General features: G+C 33.0%; 2 protein-coding genes across 5 annotated transcripts; both read left to right on the forward strand.

The window, feature by feature from the left end:
* Positions 1–1486: 1486 nt before the first annotated feature.
* Positions 1487–4667, forward strand: LOC18109378 (heavy metal-associated isoprenylated plant protein 30). Of its 2 annotated transcripts, XM_052445176.1 has the most exons (4): positions 1494–1641; positions 1724–1845; positions 2465–2540; positions 4023–4667. In XM_052445176.1, exons 2-4 carry the CDS (start codon positions 1816–1818, stop codon positions 4343–4345), a joined length of 429 nt encoding a protein of 142 aa, XP_052301136.1. In that variant the 5' UTR covers positions 1494–1641; positions 1724–1815; the 3' UTR covers positions 4346–4667. The 2 variants fall into 2 exon arrangements, with proteins under 2 accessions (XP_006387655.2, XP_052301136.1); XM_006387593.3 differs by having other exon boundaries at positions 1487–1845.
* A 1938-nt stretch (positions 4668–6605) lies between these two features.
* Positions 6606–12358, forward strand: LOC18103452 (uncharacterized). 3 transcript variants are annotated; one of them, XM_024611505.2, is made up of 3 exons: positions 6606–7244; positions 8433–11227; positions 11643–12358. In XM_024611505.2, exons 1-3 carry the CDS (start codon positions 6845–6847, stop codon positions 11652–11654), a joined length of 3207 nt encoding a protein of 1068 aa, XP_024467273.2. In that variant the 5' UTR covers positions 6606–6844; the 3' UTR covers positions 11655–12358. The 3 variants fall into 3 exon arrangements, with proteins under 3 accessions (XP_024467273.2, XP_024467271.2, XP_024467272.2); XM_024611503.2 differs by having other exon boundaries at positions 11709–12358; XM_024611504.2 differs by having other exon boundaries at positions 11712–12358.
* Positions 12359–23130: the final 10772 nt, after the last annotated feature.

The raw sequence follows: 23130 nt of genomic DNA on the forward strand, positions 1-23130 counted from the left end.
TTTTAATCAAACAGTCGGATTCCAATATAATATGCACTCGGTATTCTGAGAATTTCCTAATTAATACATTAATTTTACTAGAAAAATCTGTCTAAAAATATTCACATCTGGTCCCTGTAACTTGCAGTACTACTGGGAACTCTCTATTCTAAAATCAATCAAATCAAATCAAAATCAATCCTTCCACTAGCATCTCATTTCAATTAAAAGCAATTTAATCATACATGTATGATGTTATGTTCTGTTGGCCCTCCTACACGTAAATTGTGGTTAGCAATAATACAAAACGCAAGTGTCATGTATTATGATGTTTTTTTTTTTTTTGATTTTATAGTGGTATTTTTTTTAATTATGAATAAAATTATAATTATAAGACCAATTCAAAAATTAACTTAATCCAAGACTCGAGTTGTGGATTGACTCATAAGTGTAAACGAGTCAACCTATACTATACTTTCTTCTTTTTAGAAGAAAAATTAAATGACATCTTCTTAATAAAAAAAAATCAATTCAAAATAAAACCCAACTCCAACTTAAATTTTAAATTAATAAGTTATTGAGTTGAATTGTATAATCGGGTTTTATATTTATAGTTTAAATATACTTGTTATTGATAAATATTTGATTGTACGTAGACAAGCACGATGACTATATAAGGGGAATTAAGGAACTAGGTTTTCATTCAAACACATGTATCTTCTTATTCTTTTATCAAACAAAAATTAAACAATCTTCCTGTTTCTCCATCGATCTCCTCTCTCTGGCTACCTCTATTTCATATAGTATTGGTGTGATTGCTGGAATAATACCTTAGTTGGTTAGGATATTCGATGGTTTTGATAGGAATATATGTAGTGCACCTATATTCTTTATTATTAATTTAATTAGTCCATGATGCTCCTAGCTAGATAATTGATATATAATAATTAAGTACTCATCAAAATCATATATTAATTAGCTCAAAAGATTCGTTTAATATATACAAAAAAACCTAAACATTCTATACCTTAGAGAATACCTAACAAATAACAATAAAATTAGTGTACATGCGGGAATATAACTTTGTAAGGCTTGTGGCCGGAGAGATAATGGTGCATGTCATGTCTAGTGATTTCAAAGATGGTGGAAAAGAAATTCTGATGGGTGTAGTTTAACTGATCAGTTTCTAGATTTATTTTTTAGAGATTACTAGTTCGAGTTTCATAAATCTCAGGATCATTGGAGGTTTACATGATTGTTAATTTCATGACTCGTAGGATTAGTCAAACTGCACGTAAACTGGTCCGGACATCCATATTAATTAATCTAAAAAAAGATGGTGGAGAAGGGAAGATTTTAGAATATATGTTGATCATCACTTTGCATCAAAACCTAGCTTTTCCAATCCAATCTATATCAAACATGACTCGTTGATATATTCCTCTTTGGCTATGTCATCAGAAACCATGTTCTCTAGACCCACATATATATCAAGCTTAGTACATAATTAAAATTTTATGGGTTTTAGATACCATTAATTAAGCCCTTCTCTCTAAGAGTTGTTTTAATTTTAATGGAAGAGGCCACATTTCCAAATGGTTCTTTGAACTTTGAAGGATGCCCACAAAGGAATATCTTCTTGGGTCTGGCTTGTCTTTTCTAGTTAAGTTTAACTCTCTCCTTTAATTTCCTTTGCTTTATACACTTAAGGGAACCCTATTAACTTCCATGGCTACCTTCTTAGAGAGAGCATTTAAGACTATCATATCTTCCATCACTCACTCCTACTTTTACTTCCAAGAAGACCACGTAAGGATCAAAAATATCAGACACAACATGCCGAAGGGGAGACCACTTTCTTTGCAGGTTCGCTTTCTTCTCCTACAACTATTGTTTTTCTTCGAGTTATTAAGGTATCTCTTGTCTGTTGCTTGAGCTTTCACCTTAGTTTTCATGTTCAACTTGCCATGCAAGAGAAAATACCAGGGTTCTATCTCTGCCTATTAGTTGAGAGCTCTTTTTTTCCTTTTCCTTGTAAGGGTACTGGAGGAGCATAGACCTCAAAAAAGTAAAAAATAAAATAAAAACTGTAGTTTGTTCTATTTGCAATATGCCTCTAGTTGACATTAAAAAAAAAAAAATAAACGAAAAAAATATTGTAAGTTGGAATTCCCCTCTGCGCTATATATAAATAAAAAAATTAAAGAAATCAGGTTTTTCTTATATATAATATATACTTTCGGTTTATTTTTTTTAAAGAAAATTTCCTGCTATCATCTACACAGGAAATCCTTGAGTGGTAAGAGCAGAGTTAAACCCTTCGCTCAATCCATTTGGTTTCCTATAATAGCCTAATTAAGCATGAATGTTTCGAAAGATCAAAAGGAACAAAGGAATATATATATATATATATATATATATATATATATATATATAGAATCTCTCAAAACCATGTTTAAACCGTGTTCTTTTGTTGCTTTTACAGACTGTTGAGCTCAAGGTCAGGATGTGCTGCGCTGGCTGTGAAAGGGTTGTCAAAAATGCCATTTATAAGCTTAGAGGTATATCTTTTGTGGAATTAATTTGGAATGGCTTACTATTCAGGGGAAAAAGAGGGTTTTTTTTTTTAAAAAAAAAAATTCTCGCCGATTAATTTTTAGAAAATAAAAAAATAGAAAATTCAAGGAAATACAAAAATAATATTTATAGAAAAAAATGAGAATTTTTCAATGATTGAGAAATGAAACTTTATTTTGAAATCTATAGCCAGACTCTCAGCCACTGTTTTTTTAAGAAAATAAAAAAAAATGACTAATTATTTTCAAAATCATGAAAAACATTAAGAAATAAAAAGATTAATTCTTTTATTTATTAAACTCTTTAAAAAACAAAATAACTAAGTATTTTCATATATTTTTTTCTTATTTCTTAATTTATTCTTTTGGAAAAAATCACTTTCTTTAAGAGGATAAGGTTCTAAACTAGAGGATTCTTTTCTATTTATTTTTCACCTAATCTCCCATCTTTTTTTTCTCTCAAGGATACCTTACATCCGTACGTCTTTTTTAGTATTAAATATTTTTTTCTATACATGAAGAAAATACAAAAAAAGCTGTATTTAATTAATTACATACTTATTAAAGCTGTGTTTTTTTTTTCTCTTTCTAGAGTTGGAATAATAAAAAAAATGATAATATCTAATTAGAATTAATATGACAGATTATTAGAACACTTGAATTTGAAAATTCAGTTTTTTTATCACTCTACTCATCTCGTTAATATTTATCCTTTTTTTTGGTTTATTAACAAATTACTAAGTATATTTAGTAATGTAGTGTAAAATATTTTTTAATTGAAAATACATTAAAATAATATATTTTTAGATTTTTTTATTTTAAACTATCAAAACCAATTTAGGTAAAAACAATACAATAACAAATCATATAGAAAATTTAATCTCCTAATCCAACCAGGCCCAAATTCCAAAGAAGAGTTGCTTGTGCTTATGAAAATTTATTATATTTATCCATGGCATGAACTGATTATTTTATTCCTTAATTCAAGAATCCTGTTTCTTTCAATTGGATAAAAAATGATAATAATTTAAATTAAAAAAAATAGAATATTGTGTATATGTGTGTGTATATATTAAACACAGTGATATTTTGTTTTTATTAAACTGCTAGGGAGGCTGATCTTCTGAAAAGTGGAAGGATATTGAAAAATGTTTTATTTCAGATGTCAATTTTCGTTTTAGTGGTTAAATTATAAACGAATCTCTAGCAATTAATTGATTTTTCTGTTTTTCTATTAATTAAACAGAATCAACCCGAAGATATATAGTTCATAATTTGTTCATATATCTTCTTCCATAGAATATTAGGCTACCAAATTTCTGGAAAACAATTTTCTTAATCCATTAACCTACTAGATACTATATTTAGAAGTACAAAATAAATGATACTAATTACTATTACATATATTATCAACATGCATGTGAAATTAATTTGAAACATATATAAATGCTATCTATGTGTTATTAGGTATTGATTCAGTGGAGGTTGACCTAGAGATGGAAAAGGTGACCGTGGTGGGGTATGTTGATCGCAACAAGGTCCTAAAGGCAGCGAGAAGGGCAGGAAAGAGGGCGGAATTCTGGCCATATCCGGATCTACCGCTGTACTTTACATCAGCAAATAACTATTTCAAGGACACAGCAAGTGAGTTCAAAGAGAGTTACAACTATTACAAGCATGGCTACAATCTTGCAGACAGGCACGGGACCATTCCGGTGAGCCACCGGGGAGATGACAAGGTCAGCAACATGTTCAATGATGACAATGTTAATGCCTGCTGTCTCATGTAGCTAGCTATATATGATGAATCTTCAAGTTCCAAGTGTGTAGCATCGCAAATTGATCATCCTGTTATATATGCATGTGATCTATGTATAAAATGTAGAAGGGATTTTATTTTTATGGGGATGGAATGTATCATGAATTGATAATCCTCTATGCGAGCTATGGAAAAGCTTGTGTGTTGCTTTTCTTCTATGTTCTGATTGCAGGCGTGGGGATATATTCAAAATGTAGCTCCGAGGGCTTGTTTTCATGGCCCTGGGCTATTTATCACTGTATAAAAAGGTGTCCATGTCAAATAATTTGCTATCTAGTTTATACTTTTTTCAAGTAATTGTACTCATGATTTTTTTTTTTAAAATATATATGTGACCTCTCTGCTCAAGAAAAATCCCTAATGTCACCCCCTCCGTTTAGTTTCCTTGCCTTCTGTGTTGAATGTTCATGGACATGATGGAGGCACACCATAATAATTGGATAGACACGCAAACAAAGAGGACATGGATGGAATAATGTTCTTGATAAGGGCAAACAAAGATAGAGTGGGTGCTGATTCATCCAAAGGAAGAAGAAGAAGAAGAAGAAGAAGAAGAAGAAGATAGTTTGTACCAAAATAATTGAAATGAATCTAGAATACTTCACCACTAAGGATTCAAGAAACTGACTGGAGACATTTCATTGACCAATCGCCGAAGTTACTTTATGGTGGAGTTCCTCACTTGTTGTCAAAATAATCATCAACTTTTCCAAGCGATTTCCCTTTCCCTTTTCCATGTGTGTTGTTCTTGGGAGACTGACTGGTTCCCCTTCCCTTGGAAGTAGTCATACTCACATAGTTTTGATCATTGGATTGGCATAGAATACTGGTAGGGATGGCTTGATATAGTGAAATTCATGTTTGTTAACGTGATATGACTTTTACTTGAAAATACATATTCATAACATTATCTTATCAAAATGATATGAAAAAATAAAAAAATTAACTTGAAGTAAAGAGAAAATTAATAATTTTTTTAAAAAATATTTTTAAAATATAAAAATAAAAAAAATATTATCTTTCAATTGTCAAGATGGTTTGAATATTTTTTAACCACCTTTCTAATTTCTAAAAAGGGACACCACATTTTTAGGAATTGTAAAAGAGTGTTTGTGATTATGATTGTGATGCAAGTTATTTTTCAAAATGTTTTTATCTGAAAATAAATCAAAATAATATTTATTTTTATATTTTTGACATCAAAACGATAAAAAAATCTAAAAATATTAATTAAATTTTTTTTAAAATATTTTTTTTTAGAAAAGTAAAGTCTAACCGCACTCTCAAACAGTGTCTAAAACCATTACCCCACAATTTGGTATTTCTCATCATTCTTTTCATTCTTATTAATATAGTTTTAAAATTAGACCCCGACTTGCATAGATTGACTCATGACCCAGCCGATCAAGGGTCAAAAACAAGCCGGGTTTGACAAAAAATAAGGTAGTTAAAAAAACTCGGGTGATCCAATCAAAAACCTGAATTGACCTAGTCAAAAATCTGGTTGTAATTTGTTGACTATTTATATTTTCTTTTAACAAAAATGATATTGTTTTGATTTATAAACAATTAGAATCAACTGGAGATGATCTGGTGACCCGGGTCTTAAACCGAATTAAAAAAATCTACTTATTAAATCTAATTCCTCAATTGACAAATTGACACGATGAGCTATCAATTTAATTAGATAGAGTTTTTCTTTTCCAATTAGGATATATAGACATTGACCTGGTTAGACTAAGAATAGACTTGAACATGTTAATTCAAATAATATTTAATATCATCAATCATCATAAAATATTAATTAATATTTTATAAAAAATTATTATTCAAAATTTAGTAGTTTTTCCTTTGAAATTTCGTTCTTTACTAATCAAAATTTTCCATCTTAATCTTGTTTATTCTCTATTTCTCAATTAAAAAAGAAAACAAAATTAATTGAAAAATAACAATGATATTAACGAAAGGGAAAAGGCTAAGTTTTAAGAAAATAAAAATACAAGGAATTAATATATAGTTTTTTAAACCGCATGGAATAATTAATTAGTTTTGTTAAATTACATGATTAAGTTATAATTATCTCCTTTTCTTAAACTGGGTGCCAAATTGAACTTCGATCAAAATTGAGTGGTGTAGAAACTGAATACCCGAAACTCTTGGGCCACCAAAGGAAATTACACAAGAGACAAAAGTCCAGTTCCCATTTGTCTCTCCAACTCCTATAATCTCTCAAAAGAAGAGAAAAAGGAAGAGACACGGAAACCCACCACAACCAAACGACCAAACCATCAAGCCCCAACACAGCATCACTTTCCATTGTTTTCTTGTTGTTTTTGTTCATAAAACACTGAACTCTTTTTCTTGAATTCGCATTCTCGTTGCACCCTTTTGTGGGTTCTGTCAAAGTCTGAGTCTTTGTTGGGGTTTTGATAATCATAATCAACTTGTAGAAGAAAAGAGAAGAAAAATAATGGCCAGTGACACTAAAAGAGGGTCTGTTTCTCGTTTATCACCATTAGCTAAGCCTTTTATCCTGAAGACACCCAAGAACTCAAGCTCTGCCCTTAATTCTTCACTTCAAGATACAAGCTTGAGCCCTTCAAGTTCAAGGCTTGCTCAGTCTTTTTCAAGTTTCAGTGTAGAAGGTGACTCCTTTTCTTATTATTCTCTAAACCCATCTCGGGTTTATCAAGGTTCAGCTGATTTTGGTTTATTTAATGAGTCAAAGTCAGACTTGGATACTCTCCTTGTAAGTAAGTCCGCTGAGCTTGGCTATAAGGCTCACAACAGTGGTGATCACCAAGAAATTCTTCACTGGAAGGATAAGCATGATGGCTTTTCAATGTCTAATGATGACCCCACCAAACAAGGTGTGCTTTAAGTTTCATGCTTTCGCCTACGTAGAATCTTGTTAGAGAATTGGTGGTGTAATTTGTTCCCTTTAAAGCTCCTTAATTTTGATATATTACTTGTTATGCATATCGTAGGAGATTCTTTAGAAAAACAGAATATGACTTGTTATGCATAATTTATCAAGAAAACCTATTAATTCTGGCATAAACTTAGCACTCCTGATGTTTAATTTTAGGCCATGAACTCAGACTTCTTGTTTCTGTTGATGACTTGAATAACTTCCATCCTTAGGAGAACCTTATATGTTGTTGGTACGTCCCAAAATGGCTTAAAAAATGCGGAAAGTATTTACTGATTGGTTGTTCATTTAAATGACTAGAGGGGGCGTGTATGGATATACCCACTATCTAGAAGTGTATATGATGAACATAAGAGTTGCCTTTCGCTTGAGAAATTCTGTTGGGGTTTCAAAATCAATGAGATAGCAGTACCGAAGGCGTAACAATGTTTGGCATTTGGGCATCACTAGCCTGCATCTGGGAATAACTAGCTTGCAGAACATTTATATTGACGAGATTAGCATCTGCATGGTGTTTGTTTCTGATGAGATGTAAAGTGCACATCATCATCAGTTACTACCAAAAGCAGAGGCAGGTGCTTTGGATAATCATGGAATGTTTGTTGTTGACAGTTAGGATCTGACATGCCAACTTTTCATATTTGCATGGCACAATTAGACCATCTTTCTTGACAAACAAAACTAAGTTTATTTTCAGAGGAAATTAAAACCTTTTCACTTTGAAAATCCACATGATCTGTTTCATGTTTTTGCGATTGATCCATTTGTTGATTCTGCATTCTTTATTGTTCATTTTCCTGGAATTATTGTTTCTTGTTATCGTAGATTTTCTATCAAGTTGCTCTCGAGTTTGTGTGCTTAAATATGTTTTATTCTTTTTAGTGAAGCAATTTGATCTAGTCTTTTCAATCATTATCGGGTATGTGTTCAAATATGTTTTGCTCTTTTATGGATGAAGTAGTTTCCTTTAGCCATTTTGATTATTACTAGGTTCTGGCACGTTTTATAAGATGTGGTGATTCTGGTACCCCTTGAATTGATTAACTAAAGTGGTATGCATGTTAATGGATGAAATCTGTATCTTCAAGGATGGCTATAGGTCACAAGCTATTCATCCTCTCTGCAGGATCTTCTACTGAAGGATTGAAGTTGAGAGCAGAAACATCTGATCATGTGTGCAGAAAATTCAGTGGTATCTCTAGAAAGGATGATGAAGTCAGACCTAAAAGTACTAGGCAAATTGACTCTCAACATGTCTCTTTTTCAGCAGTGAAGTCAAGGCCAATCTCTTCCAAGTTTTCAACCTCATCAGATCTGCACTCTTCTGCCTTAGTTCAAGATCCTCAAAGCGGAGTTCCAGCCATATCTTGGAGCTCAAATGATTCCAAGATTCCTTCTTTTGAAAGAAGATTTTCGCAGCAACTCGATGCTTGTACAACCAAAGTGAATTCTTCCCCTTCATCAGATAGCAATTCTTTGCGGGCTCTAGACTCTGAATCTTCGGGAACTGGTTCAAGTTATTCACCCTTTAATCATGCCTTGTCACAGACCCTAGATTCTGGTGGACATGGTGGAGTCAGCAAGAGTGGCATTTTTTGGTATAGTCTAGCCAGTCTAGTAGATGCTGCTGTGGATAAAAGGAAGGAAGTTTTCCATGATGAAGTCCTGACAGATAAAAGTAAAGTAAAAATGAGCAAACCTGCCACCCAAGAGGTTATGGAGCCCTTGTCAATGACAGTGTCTGAGCTGCAAATCACTTGTCCTAGTCATCCTATTGAGTTGGCTTCAAAATCCCTTGGTGTTAAAGAAAGTGATCCTATTGGAAACTCTTCTGAAATAATTAACGAGAATGATTCTGATTTGGATTCTCCTTGTTGGAAAGGAAAACTTAGTGCTAATCAATCAACCTGTGAAGTTTCTAGACCTGATGATTTTCAACATCTTAAAAGTGCTCGAGGAGCTTGCAGCAATTTAAATCCTCTCGCGCCTCATTTTGTCCCTAGCTGTGGCCAACAGAAAGTAAATTACCGTGGAACTGAATGTGAAGGAGATGATAGTTTGACTTTCCAGAAGACTGAATCTTCTGCGGTTAGTTTATTCTCCAGAGAACATACACTACAAAAACCTGGTACAGCTGGATCATCTTCTTCGGATCGGAGCAGTATTACTGAGACACATTGCTCTATTGACAATCATGTCCGCAATGAGGAATATGAGCCACTCACCAACTCTAGTACTAGCTCCATGCTCAGCTCATCTTGCGTGGTTCAACCATCCATTCTGGAAGATTACTTCACTTCCAATGGCCAGCTTCTGACTAGGCAAAAGGTTGGAGGATCTGGGAAGGTTATCGAGGATGCAGTACCTAATGGCTCAACTAGTGTGTCTTTGCTTGCAAGCAAACATGTCAGACCCATAAGTACTAGGCAAATTGACTCTCAACATGTCTCGTTTTCCGCTGTGATGTCTAGGCCAATCTCTTCTAAGTTTTCAACTTTATCAGACTTGCACTCTTCTGCCATAGTTCAAGATCTTCAAAGTGGAGCTCCAGCAATATCTTGGAGCTCCAATGGTTCCGACATTGCTTCTTTTGAAAGAAGATTCTCACAGAAACTCAATGTTTGTGCAGCCAAAGGGAATTCTTCCCCTTCATCAGATAGCAATTCTTTGCAAGCTCTAGACTCTGAATCATCGGGAGCTGGTTCAAGTTATTCGCCCTTTAATCATGCCTTGTCACAGAACCTAGATTCTGATGGACATGGTGGAGTCAGCAAGAGTGGCATTTTTTGGTATGGTCTAGCCAGTCTAGTAGATGCTGCTGTGGATAAAAGGAAGGAAGTTTTCCATGATAAAGTCCTGACAGATAAAAGCAAAGGAAAAATGAGCAAACCTGCCACCCAAGAGGTTATGGAGCCCTTGTCAATGACAGTGTCTGAGCTGCAAATCACTTGTCCTAGTCATCCTATTGAGTTGGCTTCAAAATCCCTTGGTGTTAAAGAAAGTGATCCTATTGGAAACTCTTCTGAAATAATTAACGAGAATGATTCTGATTTGGATTCTCCTTGTTGGAAAGGAAAACTTAGTGCTAATCAATCAACCTGTGAAGTTTCTAGACCTGATGATTTTCAACATCTTAAAAGTGCTCGAGGAGCTTGCAGCAATTTAAATCCTCTCGCGCCTCATTTTGTCCCTAGCTGTGGCAAACAGAAAGTAAATTACCGTGGAACTGAATGTGAAGGAGATGATAGTTTGACTTTCCAGAAGACTGAATCTTCTGCGGTTAGTTTATTCTCCAGAGAACATACACTACAAAAACCTGGTACAGCTGGATCATCTTCTTCGGATCGGAGCAGTATTACTGAGACACATTGCTCTATTGACAATCATGTCCGCAATAAGGAATATGAGCCACTCACCAACTCTAGTACTAGCTCCATGCTCAGCTCATCTTGTTTGGTTCAACCATCCATTCCGGAAGATTACTTCATCTCTAACGGCCAGCTGCTGACTGGGAAAAAAGTTGGAGGATCTGGGAAGGATATCAAGGATGCAGTATCTAATGGCTCAACTAGTGTGTCTTTGCTTGCAAGCGAACATGTCACCAGTTCATCTTCCTGTAGAGTTGGTGTTTCTTCTGCTTTAAGTGAAACATATGGGCTTGTAACTAAGCCTTTGTGCACACCTCCAAAATTGGATATTCAAATAGTGGTTAAAACAATAAATCAAGTGTCAGAATTGCTTATGCAAAACTGCTCATATGATTTAGATTCTCTGAATGAGCATGAACATGATATAATGAAGCGCGTTGTCTGTAATCTTAATGCGTGTATCAGAAACAGGGTTCGAGAGCATACTCTGACTTCTGAATCAAGTCATCCTCGCGCTTCATATTGTGTTGTGAAATCAGCTGATCTAAACAAGGTATGGATTTTTCGGTTTCTAAAATTAGTGGATCTGATTCGAGGTGATGGAAAAACTTCACTTTCTACTGTAAATTCTTTCTCGACTTCCATTTAGCATATTCAGGCTGCTAATGGGTTTTTGAATACTTATAAATTTTTTATAATGCTTATTGTGGAATTATCAAGGCTGTCTTGCTATAGTCAAGTAGGCAATGGTTTGTGCTATTAGTAACAATCAAGTTCACTGTTTCATTTTTCTTGAGAATGAATTTTGTTTGATACCTTCATCAGCCACGACCGATATGATTGTTGCACAAAGCTTTTCTTATTCATATTAATTGATGTCTTCCTCCTCCATGAAAAATTACTTGTGTCCTTCTGGGTTATAGTTGAAGGATGATTTTTTTTCTCCTTTCGTGCTTTGGTTTTTCCAGTGTTGCTTTTGATATCTCATCTGGCCATTCATTATTACTTGCTGAGAACCTGAATAATGTCTTCAGCAGTGCTGGAACATGGAACTTCAAGCGAAAAGGGCAAAAGCTGTGATGGTTTCCCATGAGCTTGGCCATCAGAATAAAGCATGCAAAGCAGAAGAGTTGTTCTACTGAATTCAGGGATAGATTCTTGGATTCTTTAAAGGCATGGAATGAATGATTTAAGAAAAGTGAATACATTAAGCAGCCAAATCTTTGCATTCTTTGTTGTTGATTCTGGTCATTGAGGAGGCTCTGGAAGGACATCAACAACTTGAGGAAGAAGAGAACCCTCAAGTTTTTTTGTACAAGAACTCGTGGCTTGAGGCTGAAGCATCTCTTTGTTCCATGAAGTATAAAGCTTGTGTCTTGGGTATGAAAACTGGGATGTAATAAGTAAAGATGGCAGTGAGATGAAAGAAAGACATAGTAATTACCTGAGGTCTTTTGATGCAACCTTCTGCTCTCCCTTGAGTAGAGTAAATGCTCTTGTCCAAACAATCAAATGCTTCAAGCTCACCCTTTGAAGGGGAAAAAATATCACTAGGCTACAGAACCTAGCATCAAAAGCCCTTGACATAGTGTTTAGTTAGTAGCAGTTTAATTTGTTGTTGTGCTTCGTTTTGGAAGTCTGTTTTTGGTGAACTGATTGAGTTCTGCATTTTGACTTGCTCCCATCCCTTTGTGCATTTGTGACCCGGCAACAGTTTCTGGCTATGGGTCTGGCACCATATTTGCCCTGCAGCTTTTACTTAAAAGAGCCCAAATTACACGGCTTTAGAGTTAAAGATGCATCCACCAGGGCTTTTTGTATGGATCCTCTTGATGATAGCCCTTATTTTTCTATCTCAATAGCCTAGCTCTGTTCCTACATGGGCTTGAGAGCTACCACCATGGCGCATCCCATTATTTCTTGTTTTTACCTTCTGCTATGAAATAGCTGAATCCCAGCACTGCCTGGCTGGTTGCACAAGTAGCTTAACCTATTTCCACATGTATGTGACTCATGGCAGAGGAGTGATATCACATTGGATACCAACAGTACTTTAGGAAAGCAGAAAGTAGTGGATTCATAGCATCTGGAGTGGCATTGCCACATTGACTCTTCAGTTTCACCACCACATAATATCGATCACATGGGAGTGCCAGGATTCAATCCATCCTAAGCACACACTGAAAAGCTGACTGACATTGTATGCATACTGCCACTGAAACATGGGCCAGAAGCCTCCAATTTGTGCACATCAGCATGATTTATCAACGCAGCTGAAAATGAACCCGCAAAAAAGTTCAGAAGAATAATATTTGCTCTCATGTCAAAGGGATATGCGAATGCTTTTCATAAATGGTATATTCCTTCTAACCATGTATTGCTCATTGTGCTTTTCATCACAGTCCATGCTCCTTGTATTTTCTTTATATAAAGATAGAAACTCCATGGCCAGAGATTGCAGAGGTAGGAGCAAGCAAGGTCATTTATCTCTCATTTACTGTGGAGTGGTGCCACAATATCAATTGTTTTAGCCAGGCTTACATTTTGCATACCTACTTGGAATTTGAAAAGTACAAGGACAGCCCATGAAGTCGCTCAGCCACAAGGACAAATGTGACAAGTCACTGTAAGGGGGGACCTTTACCTTATCAATTTGTTACCATGTACCACAACTCCAGAATTTGCAGTATCAGTATTTAGTTTCAGAGATGGTAATTCAGCCAAATCCGATAAAACTTACTTTTACTATGAGATAAACTCGACTTAAATATAACATTAGTATTATATATAGATGTTTAAAACATTTATATTTTTTAAATCTCGTAAAATACACTAATATTAATATATGTCTGATAAATAAAGTATGCATATCTAGATTCGACAGGTGAATATCCATTGTTATCCCTACTTAATTAATTTATCCTAATTATAATATTTGTACCTAAAAGAAATTAGAAACTGTATAATCATTCAAGGATCGATGCTGCCATACATGAGAAGAGAAAAAAAACCTTTACTCTCTCACTCTCTCTCTCTCTTTCTCCATATGGTTCACATGGTCATATACTTTTTAATCATTATTTCATGAAACCAAGTAATATATTCTATAGTTATCATCACAAAGCTGGTGGGGTAAGATAAAGGAAACAGTAGGAAGCAAGCAGGAAGAGCTGGTGGCAGGGGTAAATCAACAATGGAAAAGAGAAGAAAGAGTATACAGTAGACACAAGAGAGGGACTCTGTAACTCTAGCCAAAGAGAGTGAAGACAAAAGAAAGAAAACAAAATGGGGTGAAGGAAGAAACGAAACAGGAAACGTTAGGGGAGTGGGCAGCTGAGCCTGAAAAATGGTGAAGTTATCTCATTTAAAATTTATTTTTAATATTTATATATTAAAATAATTTAAAAACATAAAAAAAACTGATAACCTAGAGCAAAATCTTAGCACGCGGCATTGAACGAGGGAGATCCATGCATGTGTAGGACAAAAAATATTATCCCTATCCCATCACGGTGGGTCAGAGATTTCTGAGAAAAATTTAGCCACCCATCCCAACCAACCCCATAATTATTATCATCTCCTCTTTCCTTCATTCATCTCACATCACAGAATGCATTTTTATTCGCATCTTTTCAGTCTACTCCTTCCAAGTAATAATTAATTTTGCTATTCATTTCATACTTCTGAGCCCAGCTCGGCACATGAACTTGTCCATGGTATAATAATGAGTTAACTCGTGGGTCAATAAGTTGTCAACCACAACCCTGTTAAAATAAAGAAACTCGATGGGATCTAGTTTGGTAGTCAACGGGCAACTCACTGGACCAAGCTCAAGTTTAAATCTGATAAAAGATCTTTACAAAAAATAAATTTAAGAATACGTTAATTAATTTAGGTTTTATACATGATCAAGATTTAAACTCGGTGAGCAAAAGCTAATCTGAGAATGTCATATGATCTATATATCTTCGAAAATGACATTTTTACACACACATATATACATGATGTAAATGGATTTTCCTTTATCTTTACGGCTGTTTTGGAGGGGGCGTGTGAATCTATAATGAGATGTTGCTGTCAACACCGCCCTATATAATTGTGGTTGTTTTCTGGGATCTGCTGCCACCCTTTGCAGCAGACTGACAATATTGTTAATGCTATGCCATAATTACAATATGAAAGCCGTATATAGCTGCAAGCACTGAATATATATATATATATATATATATATATATATATATATATAGCTTTACTTTCTTTTCTTTTCTCTCTGTGCTACCTGCTCTCTTCTACTTCTGCTTCTCTTCTTTTTCTGCTGCTTAATCTCTTTGCCTTTAAGTTCCCATTTCTCTTCTTCATATGATCCCATAACGAAACCAAAAGGTAAAAAGTACTGTGTAATCCCTTATATATATATATTCGATCCTAGCCATTCATTTCTTGACATGTTCATTATCAAGACAGTCCAGATTCTATATGTTGTCCGTTTTAGCTTTTAAGGGACATGGAATATTCAGTGTAGAATGGGGAAAGAAAGCGTGACATGCTCCTCTCTCTTTCTTCTTTCTCTCACTCTTTAATCCTTTCCTGTTCTTCTTTAACACTTTACAGCATAGAAATATAAATAAAAAGTAAAGAAAGTTAGAGGGTCTTTTCCTCTTTACCATTCATAATTTTTTTCCAACGATGATGTATTTTCAATACTGTTCATGCAACAAGAACTGGCTAGCTAGTATCTCTTGTGAATTTGTTTTTTCTCATGATTTTTTCCACAATAATAATGTGAATAGCAAGCCCTTTTATGCCTTAAATCAAGTACTCGTAATATATTATTATTTTTGGATTGAACCCAACAAAAAAAAAAGAGGCTCGAGAGAGAAACTAACAAAGACTATTATGAAACATTCGAGATTTTTTTGGATTGAATCCAAAATAATAAGGTGAAGGGCAAACCCTTTTATGGCCTTAAGCAACTCTTAACACAGTAAAAAGTAATTTACTCTTTAGCATCCATAATAGAGTCAAAAGAAAAGATGGGTATGGTATGGTATGCTATACAATCACGGGGAATATTTATATGCATTACAAGCAAAAAAGAATAAAATAAATAAATATCGAACGTGGTCCATGCAATTCTAGGGAGTGGGAGCACCGAGGAGAGTGCACGTCCTCACTCGTCTCTCTAGAAGAATATATGCAAGAAATGAAGGAGAAAAAACTTAAAGAAAGAGAGAAATATATGGAGACCATGGATTGAAAACCACTGAAAACTACTTTTCTCTACTATTTCTTTCTTTATTTTCGTCATTGATTACGCCTATGAACCCTAACCCTACTACACAATCTCTTTCTAGCTAGAGTGGGGACGTCTCTCTCTAGCTCTCTCTATATCCTCAGGTTTATGTGTTGGAGAACTTGGCATCTAGCTAGTTTAGTTTCTTTGCTTTATTAATCAACAACCTTCCTGTGTACACACAGTTGCCATTGGTGGCTACTTAACTAGTTTTCAACTTGTTTAAACCCCTTCAAAATAGACGATTACCTTACATAATCACGCACCAAAAACAGTGATTAAGCAAGCATTTTAATGTTGCTCTGGAAATATTAAGCTCTAGATTAGGTTTTAGTGATAGGACAAGTCGTTTTTCGTAATCCATTTAGGAATTAACTAGCTAAAAATTAAACAAGAGTGGGGCTATAAGGTCTTTGGTTAATTTAGCATTAAACTATGTTAAGTCATTCAATCCCAATTTCCAACCAAGTGATTGTAAAAAGTGTACAAAATGCTGCTATGGATCAGAGAACAGTTTTCTAACTTGATGAAATTGATGGCATAAAAATAGCAAGAGACTGTCCAAAATATATATCGATAGGGTTGTTGCCTCTCTGCTGTGGTGGCTCTGTGGTCTAGTGTAAGTACTTGACCACTGGTTCTAGGGCAGCCCTACCTAGCTATGCATTATACTCCATACTAATCAATACACTGAGAGGTCTCTTTCTGGTTGGTTTCCTACAAACCATATAGAGATTCTAGATGCTATGGCCAGCAGAGCTCTGGACCCTATCCTGTGCATCTTTTATCTACATGTAGTGCATGACGAGTCTATGTGTAAGAGTGTAAGTATTTCAGTGGCTTGCCTTTCTAAAGCCTAGAAATCCAACCACAACTAAGCTTATTGTAGCAAAAACGGCACAGCCATGTTCACTCATCTTCTCTGACTTCGGATTACGGTTTTTTTTATTAAAAAAAATGTTTTTTAAAAAAATATTTTTTTAAAAAAATATTTTTTTATTTTAAATTAATTTTTTTATATTTCTAAATTATTTTGATGTATTGATGTTAAAAATATTTTTTTAAAAAATAAAAAAAATATTATTTTAATTTATTTCCAAACAAAAAATAATTTTAAAAAATAACAATTAACACATTTCATATTCGTGTTCCTTTTCTATTCTTTAGTCTACAAAAACTGCCTACTTCTGTCTACATAAAATAATTAATTTCCAACAATCTTGTATCATGATTTAAATTTCTTCTTTGAAATTACGAAAACAAAAAGGTCTTTGGCAATTTTTTCCACTAGTGTGTGAGAGGAATATCTAATATATTTGGTAAACTATACACACATAAGATTATAAATTATAAAATCTATCATATCGTCTCTTTTCATCAAAACACTCGCTTAAAGGTCAAGAAATTGTCTTCTCGATCAATTCCACCCATCCATGATTTATGCAATATATTCAAAGAGTGTGTTCGAGCTCCTCATCATTAAAAACCTAAAATATTTCGTTTAAAGCATGATAAATAAGTGATTACACTTTTTTACCCTAAAAAATGTTCTAAAAATAAATAGTTAGGCCTCTAAACAACCTACTTCCTTAACTTAAATTCTCAACGTGTTCCTCCTCATTGATAGTTGGCTAAGGACAATACATACAGTTCTATCTCCACACTTAAAGTGTTAATGTTAATTAAGGGGATGAAGATATATATATATATATATATATATATATAGGATCAAGTAGTTGTACCCTTTTATCTTGTCCCTTTAAACCTTTTGAAACCAATTATTGCTTGCCTTGATTAAGATATAGTACTTGTAATTTTGAATTGCAATTTTTCCATGATTGGGATTCCTAAGAATGTGATGATTTTTGATATCAATTATTGCTTACTTTAATTAAGATATAGTACTTGTAATTTTGAATTGCAATTTTTCCATGATCCTAGTGGGATTCCCAAGAATGTGATGGTTTTTTACATCAATTATTGCTTACCTTAATTAAGATTTGTAATTTTGAATTGCAATTAGTTCATTATCCTAGTGGGATTCCCAAGAATGTGATGGTTTTTTACATCAATTATTGCTTACCTTAATTAAGATATAGTACTTGTAATTTTGAATTGCAATTTTTCCATTATCCTAGTGGGAATTCTAATAATGGGATGACACATATATTATTAACTAATTATTTATTTTTAATATATTTTTAAATTAAGATTTAATCGGCTGGTAATATTATGGTAACTTTTATTTTTTAAAAGTATTTTTTAAATTATTTTTCACATAAAATTGTTTTACTTATTTTTTTGTATGTTTTGATGTTAAAAATTAAAAGATTATTAAAAAAATTATTTTTATATTTTTTTAATAAAAAGTTATTTTTTAAAAAACACCCTCCCCCTACAGTATTCTTTGATTTGATATCTCTTGTGTACCATATTTCTGAGCTTGCATGTGCTGCTTGGTAATGATTTATTCCCCTAAAAACCATACCAAGACCTAGTAATGTCACTGTCAAAGTTAATGAGATGGTGACAGTTTTTTTAATGTAAAGTCGAACTGATATGATTAATGGGGTAATTGTGCCAAAGGGCATACAGTTCTGTACCTGCTGGTCTCATCAAATACACCATGATCTATCCTTCAATTATTTGCTCATGAGATGATAACTGGGTCTTGCCTCTCGTGAGTGCACAAGTCTGGATAGAGATACTAGCTATGTCAGATCAAAAAACAAAAAGAAAAGCTCAAGATTTGTTTCTGCAGCACAAAACTCATTTGAAAATGTTTTAATTGTTAAAATTAAATATATACTAGCTATGTCATGTTTTCTTGAATTCATAGGAAACCTATTTCCCTGGTGGATTAATTATGATATTAAAGATTGTGGTTTAACTTCAAGTATCATATAACTCTTAATCGAGCACAGAGATCACTAAACCTTGATTTCAATAACAAATGATTTTACATATATAATTAATTACTACTTAAGCAAGAGCTTTGGCAACTCCTATCTTTTAATTTAGCATCGCTTGAAGTATTTGGCCAGCTAGAAATGGATTAGTTTTTAATTAAACTAATACGGGAAAATACTTTTTTATAACTTTATTTCATGTTTTTTCTTGATTATAGGTTAGCAAGAAGTGTTTCACTTATGATTTAGAGATAAGTTCAACTTGTATTAGTACATGATCTAATAATATTAAGTCAAAGTAATTATAATATTAAGTCAAAGTAATTAAGAGAATATAAATCTCGATCGGTATTTTATTTTTCTTTGGATTGTTCTTTCTATGTTAACTTTACTTTCAATTGTTTAGTCATTTACTAAATAACTAACAACAATAAATCCATCAATGATTATTAAAAAAAAAAAAAAAAACTTAAGCAAGAGCTTCTCAAGGCTATGAACTTATCACTCGGACTGAAGAGGTAGCTAGATAGGGAGGAAAATTAACAAAGTGCTGTCCATTAGGGATACAATATATTTCATGATTTATTACTTGAGCCAGCAACAATCACATATATGATTTATGGGATTAGAATTGAGAAATGTGCCTCATTTTTCTTGTAGTATCTATTATTATAGTTCAAAGTGATTTTTATTTAGAAATGTATTAAGATAATATTCTTTTATATTTTAAAAATTATTTTTAATATATATCAACGCATTAAAACGATTCAAAAATACTAAAAAAATATTAATTTTAAATTAAAAAAATTAAATTTTTTTAAAATAAAACGAGATAGATTATTTTTTACACCCAAGTAACTTGTACTCTTGACATGAGAGAGAGAGTTTCTACTTCCCATTACACGTATAAAGTTAGAATGCTCAGGCCTTCCATTAATGGCATTTCAATATCAACAACAGTGATCAATTTGGCATGCAACTGATCGACCCAGTACCCCAAAATTCAAAGGCATTTTGCAAACTGGAAATTTGGAAGCTAATTCGTAGATTTTATGTTAGCAGAAACCACTTGCATGTATGATCACAATGTAGCGTACAAAAAGTATCGTATATAGATTTGTTTACCTTCGAGACTTCATACATCTAGGAGCATGAGCATAATATAACTATTTCTGTTTGCAATTTGTAGCTTAATTATGGACAAGCACCCCACAGAAGTGGTCAACTCAAACAAAAAGATTTGATATGTACGTACAGTTCAGGTCCTCTGTGATAATATATATTTCAAGCATCATGCAGAGCTAAGTCTCACTACATCACTAGATTACGCAAATATCAATATTTATGGTTCCAAAGAGGACACATCTTATATGAACTTCATTAGAAACCCATCAGGATTTTTCAACAACAAAGAGAGTGATATGAAACTTCATCTGCCGCAAACCTCTCCTTTAATTGCTCCAATACTGCAACCTAACTTGGATTTTAAAAGGGGTCACATGACAATGGTGCATCGCCTTATCCAAGCTAGCTCTTATAATGATAGCAATAGCTGAAGATATGGGCACTAGAGAAGGAAATATATATATATATAGCCCATGAATTCATGCTTAATCTCATTGATCAGGATTCATGGTAATTACTTCTCCTCCATATCTAATACATGGGGGTGGACTACTATCAAGGACAGTAAAGTATAGAATACTTGAATGTTAAATTCAAGTTGTAATTGGATAAAAAATTTCTTACCCTAAAATTCGTGAGTGAGATTAACAAATTTGAATGAAAACTGGCGAACATGCTCTCTCCACTGCAGATGAACGACAAGCTAATACATAGAACAAACGGTGGCTAAATTACTGCATTGTTTCCTCTCACAAAATGATTATATAAACTTCACATTTCTAGGAGTTGATTGAGTCCAAACTTGAAGTATGTCGTCTTAAATAGAGAGATCCGAGAGAGAAAAAATCCAAAGGGAAAGGTGATAGTGTGACGATAGTATTTCAGAAAGAAATTAAATAGTTGTCAGCTCCTGCTTCTACATGAATTATCCTTACTAATTTTTCAAAATACTTTGAGTCATTAATGCACCATCCATATTCAGCATCATATATTTAAGTGGCATGACCAATGGTTTATTATGACAGAACTTAATTATGTCTTTATTTGCAATTCTTGTTCTCAAATTAATTCGCACTCTGTCTAGTTATTAATAAGTAAACTACACTTGTCTTTTTCATCGTCAATAAGGGCATGATGCAGGAGCCTTTTCTTATTTATTTATTTTTTTTCTTCTTTATTTAGGAATTTGTTTCTCTTATTCTAGTTTAGGAAATTATTTAATTTAATAATTTTACTTTTTCTTGCTAAATGTAGGCCTAAAACTAGTATAAAGAGAATTTTCTAACTTTTATTTTTCCAGAGACAATAAAATTAAATATTTTAAATGTCTTCCCATAGTTATAGTATTCTTAGTAATTTCTCGTAATTAGTGTTGTATGTTGTTGAATAACAAGGGTAAAAAAAGATTGCAGAATATGATGTGCTCATACAAGAGGAGATAAAAACGTTTGTCCTTAGGAAAGAAATGTTTAGAAACCAATGATAAAAGACATACAAAGACATATAATAAAATTAACTCATCAGTTGGCGGCAATAAAAAACTTGAGGGATCATAATGAGAGTGATTATGGATTTATAAACTAATTTGAGAACCCGTTCCAGAGACGAGAAAAGAGAAGACAATCTCTTGATCGGAATGTGTTTCATGAAAACTTAGAGTTTTGGATAAAACTTTCAATGTTTGTAGGAACTTTACAGGTAAAGAAGTTATTAATTAGTTGCAAGAGGTAGAACATATGTTTGAATTCAAGAAGATCCTAGAAAAAATGAAGATGAAGTTGATCAACACTAGACGAAGGGTTTATGCTTTTCTTGGAAGGAACAATTGAAGCAAACCCACAAGAGACAAGACAAGCTCAAGAGTTGTGAATGAAAAAGGATGAATAAGAAGATGAAGGCACACTTCCTTCGTTTTAGGTATACTTAAAATATAGATTTTTCAAAGAGAATATCTTTTCATAATTGTTAGAAAAGCCATTATTGTGTACTCATCATGGTGCTTTAAATACCAAAGGTAATTTGCAGGTTTCCACAACAACTAGACAACTAGAGGCTTATTGCTATAAGACCCAGACATGATAAAAGCAAGTAGCAAGTTGGAAACTTTAAAAGACTCAAATGAACTGGATGCTAAGGTAGATGACAGGTAGTTATGACATAGATGTAGATTCATGTTCTCCTTTAATTATAATATTTATTTTGATGATAATTATACTGTTAAATAATAATATAAACAAATGACATTAATATTAGTAATTATGTCATTAATGATGTTTTCAATGACAATAATAACAATTTGTATTCAAGGACGAGTTATTTCTAATTCAGGGAGATTGACACAATAACTTTTATTTATTTATTTTTTATTTAGTTTATAAGTTTTATTTTTTTATTTAGTTTAAGATTTTTTCTTTCTTATTCAGTTTAGAAATTTATTTCTTATTTAGTTTTGGAAATTTATTTTTTTATTCAGTTTAGTCCTAAACTAATAAAAATAAGGTTGTATAGCTAGTATTTTTTTAAGGACTAGGATAAATAAAATTAAATATCTTGAATGTATTCTCATATTTATAGTGTTCTTAGTTTTGATGAATTTTAACTCATAACAAATCAGTCATCCTTCGTTTTCATCTACACCAAAGACATAACTGAAAAGAGCTATTATCAAAGGTATCTCTAATGGGATTCCAATTATGATGATGTAACTGGAAATGAAATTAGTTTGGTCTTTTGAATCATGAAGACTATCAAGTTGTGATAAGGATGGGAATAATGCATGAGACTAAAGCTAGTGATAATTAATTAGAGTTTTAAGAATGACTTTAACAAAATATATAATCTGAGCTGAATTGTAATCAATATTGAGCATGTTGTTCAAGTGCAAGAAATATTTATTTGGAGTGAAAATGACATAAAAGAGAGTAATTACAGTGATGATACTCGAATTTATCATGCATGTTTAATTTGCATCATTGAGAGGGACAAGTTTGTGAAGGCATGCTTACATTATAATTAAACTTCATTGCCGATTAACTTAACGATTGGAAATTATATATATGGCCATAAGAGTGTGCAATGAAATAGTGAAGTGAAAGCAAAAGGTATAGCAGTAAATTTGAACAAAATACT

This window comes from Populus trichocarpa, chromosome 11, assembly GCF_000002775.5.
Source record: "Populus trichocarpa isolate Nisqually-1 chromosome 11, P.trichocarpa_v4.1, whole genome shotgun sequence".
In the NCBI taxonomy this organism is placed as follows: Eukaryota; Viridiplantae; Streptophyta; class Magnoliopsida; order Malpighiales; family Salicaceae; genus Populus; species Populus trichocarpa.

Excerpts from the sequence above, each read along its gene's own strand:
- LOC18109378 (XM_006387593.3), top strand. The coding sequence starts at position 1,708 with ATGGCTACCTTCTTAGAGAGAGCATTTAAGACTATCATATCTTCCATC. Across the intron at positions 1,846-2,464 it reads GGAGACCACTTTCTTTGCAG|ACTGTTGAGCTCAAGGTCAG; the intron begins GTTCGCTTTCTT and ends TTGCTTTTACAG. Across the intron at positions 2,541-4,022 it reads TGCCATTTATAAGCTTAGAG|GTATTGATTCAGTGGAGGTT; the intron begins GTATATCTTTTG and ends ATGTGTTATTAG.
- LOC18103452 (XM_024611503.2), top strand. The coding sequence starts at position 6,845 with ATGGCCAGTGACACTAAAAGAGGGTCTGTTTCTCGTTTATCACCATTA. Across the intron at positions 7,245-8,432 it reads TGATGACCCCACCAAACAAG|GATCTTCTACTGAAGGATTG; the intron begins GTGTGCTTTAAG and ends TCCTCTCTGCAG. Across the intron at positions 11,228-11,708 it reads AATCAGCTGATCTAAACAAG|CAGTGCTGGAACATGGAACT; the intron begins GTATGGATTTTT and ends TAATGTCTTCAG.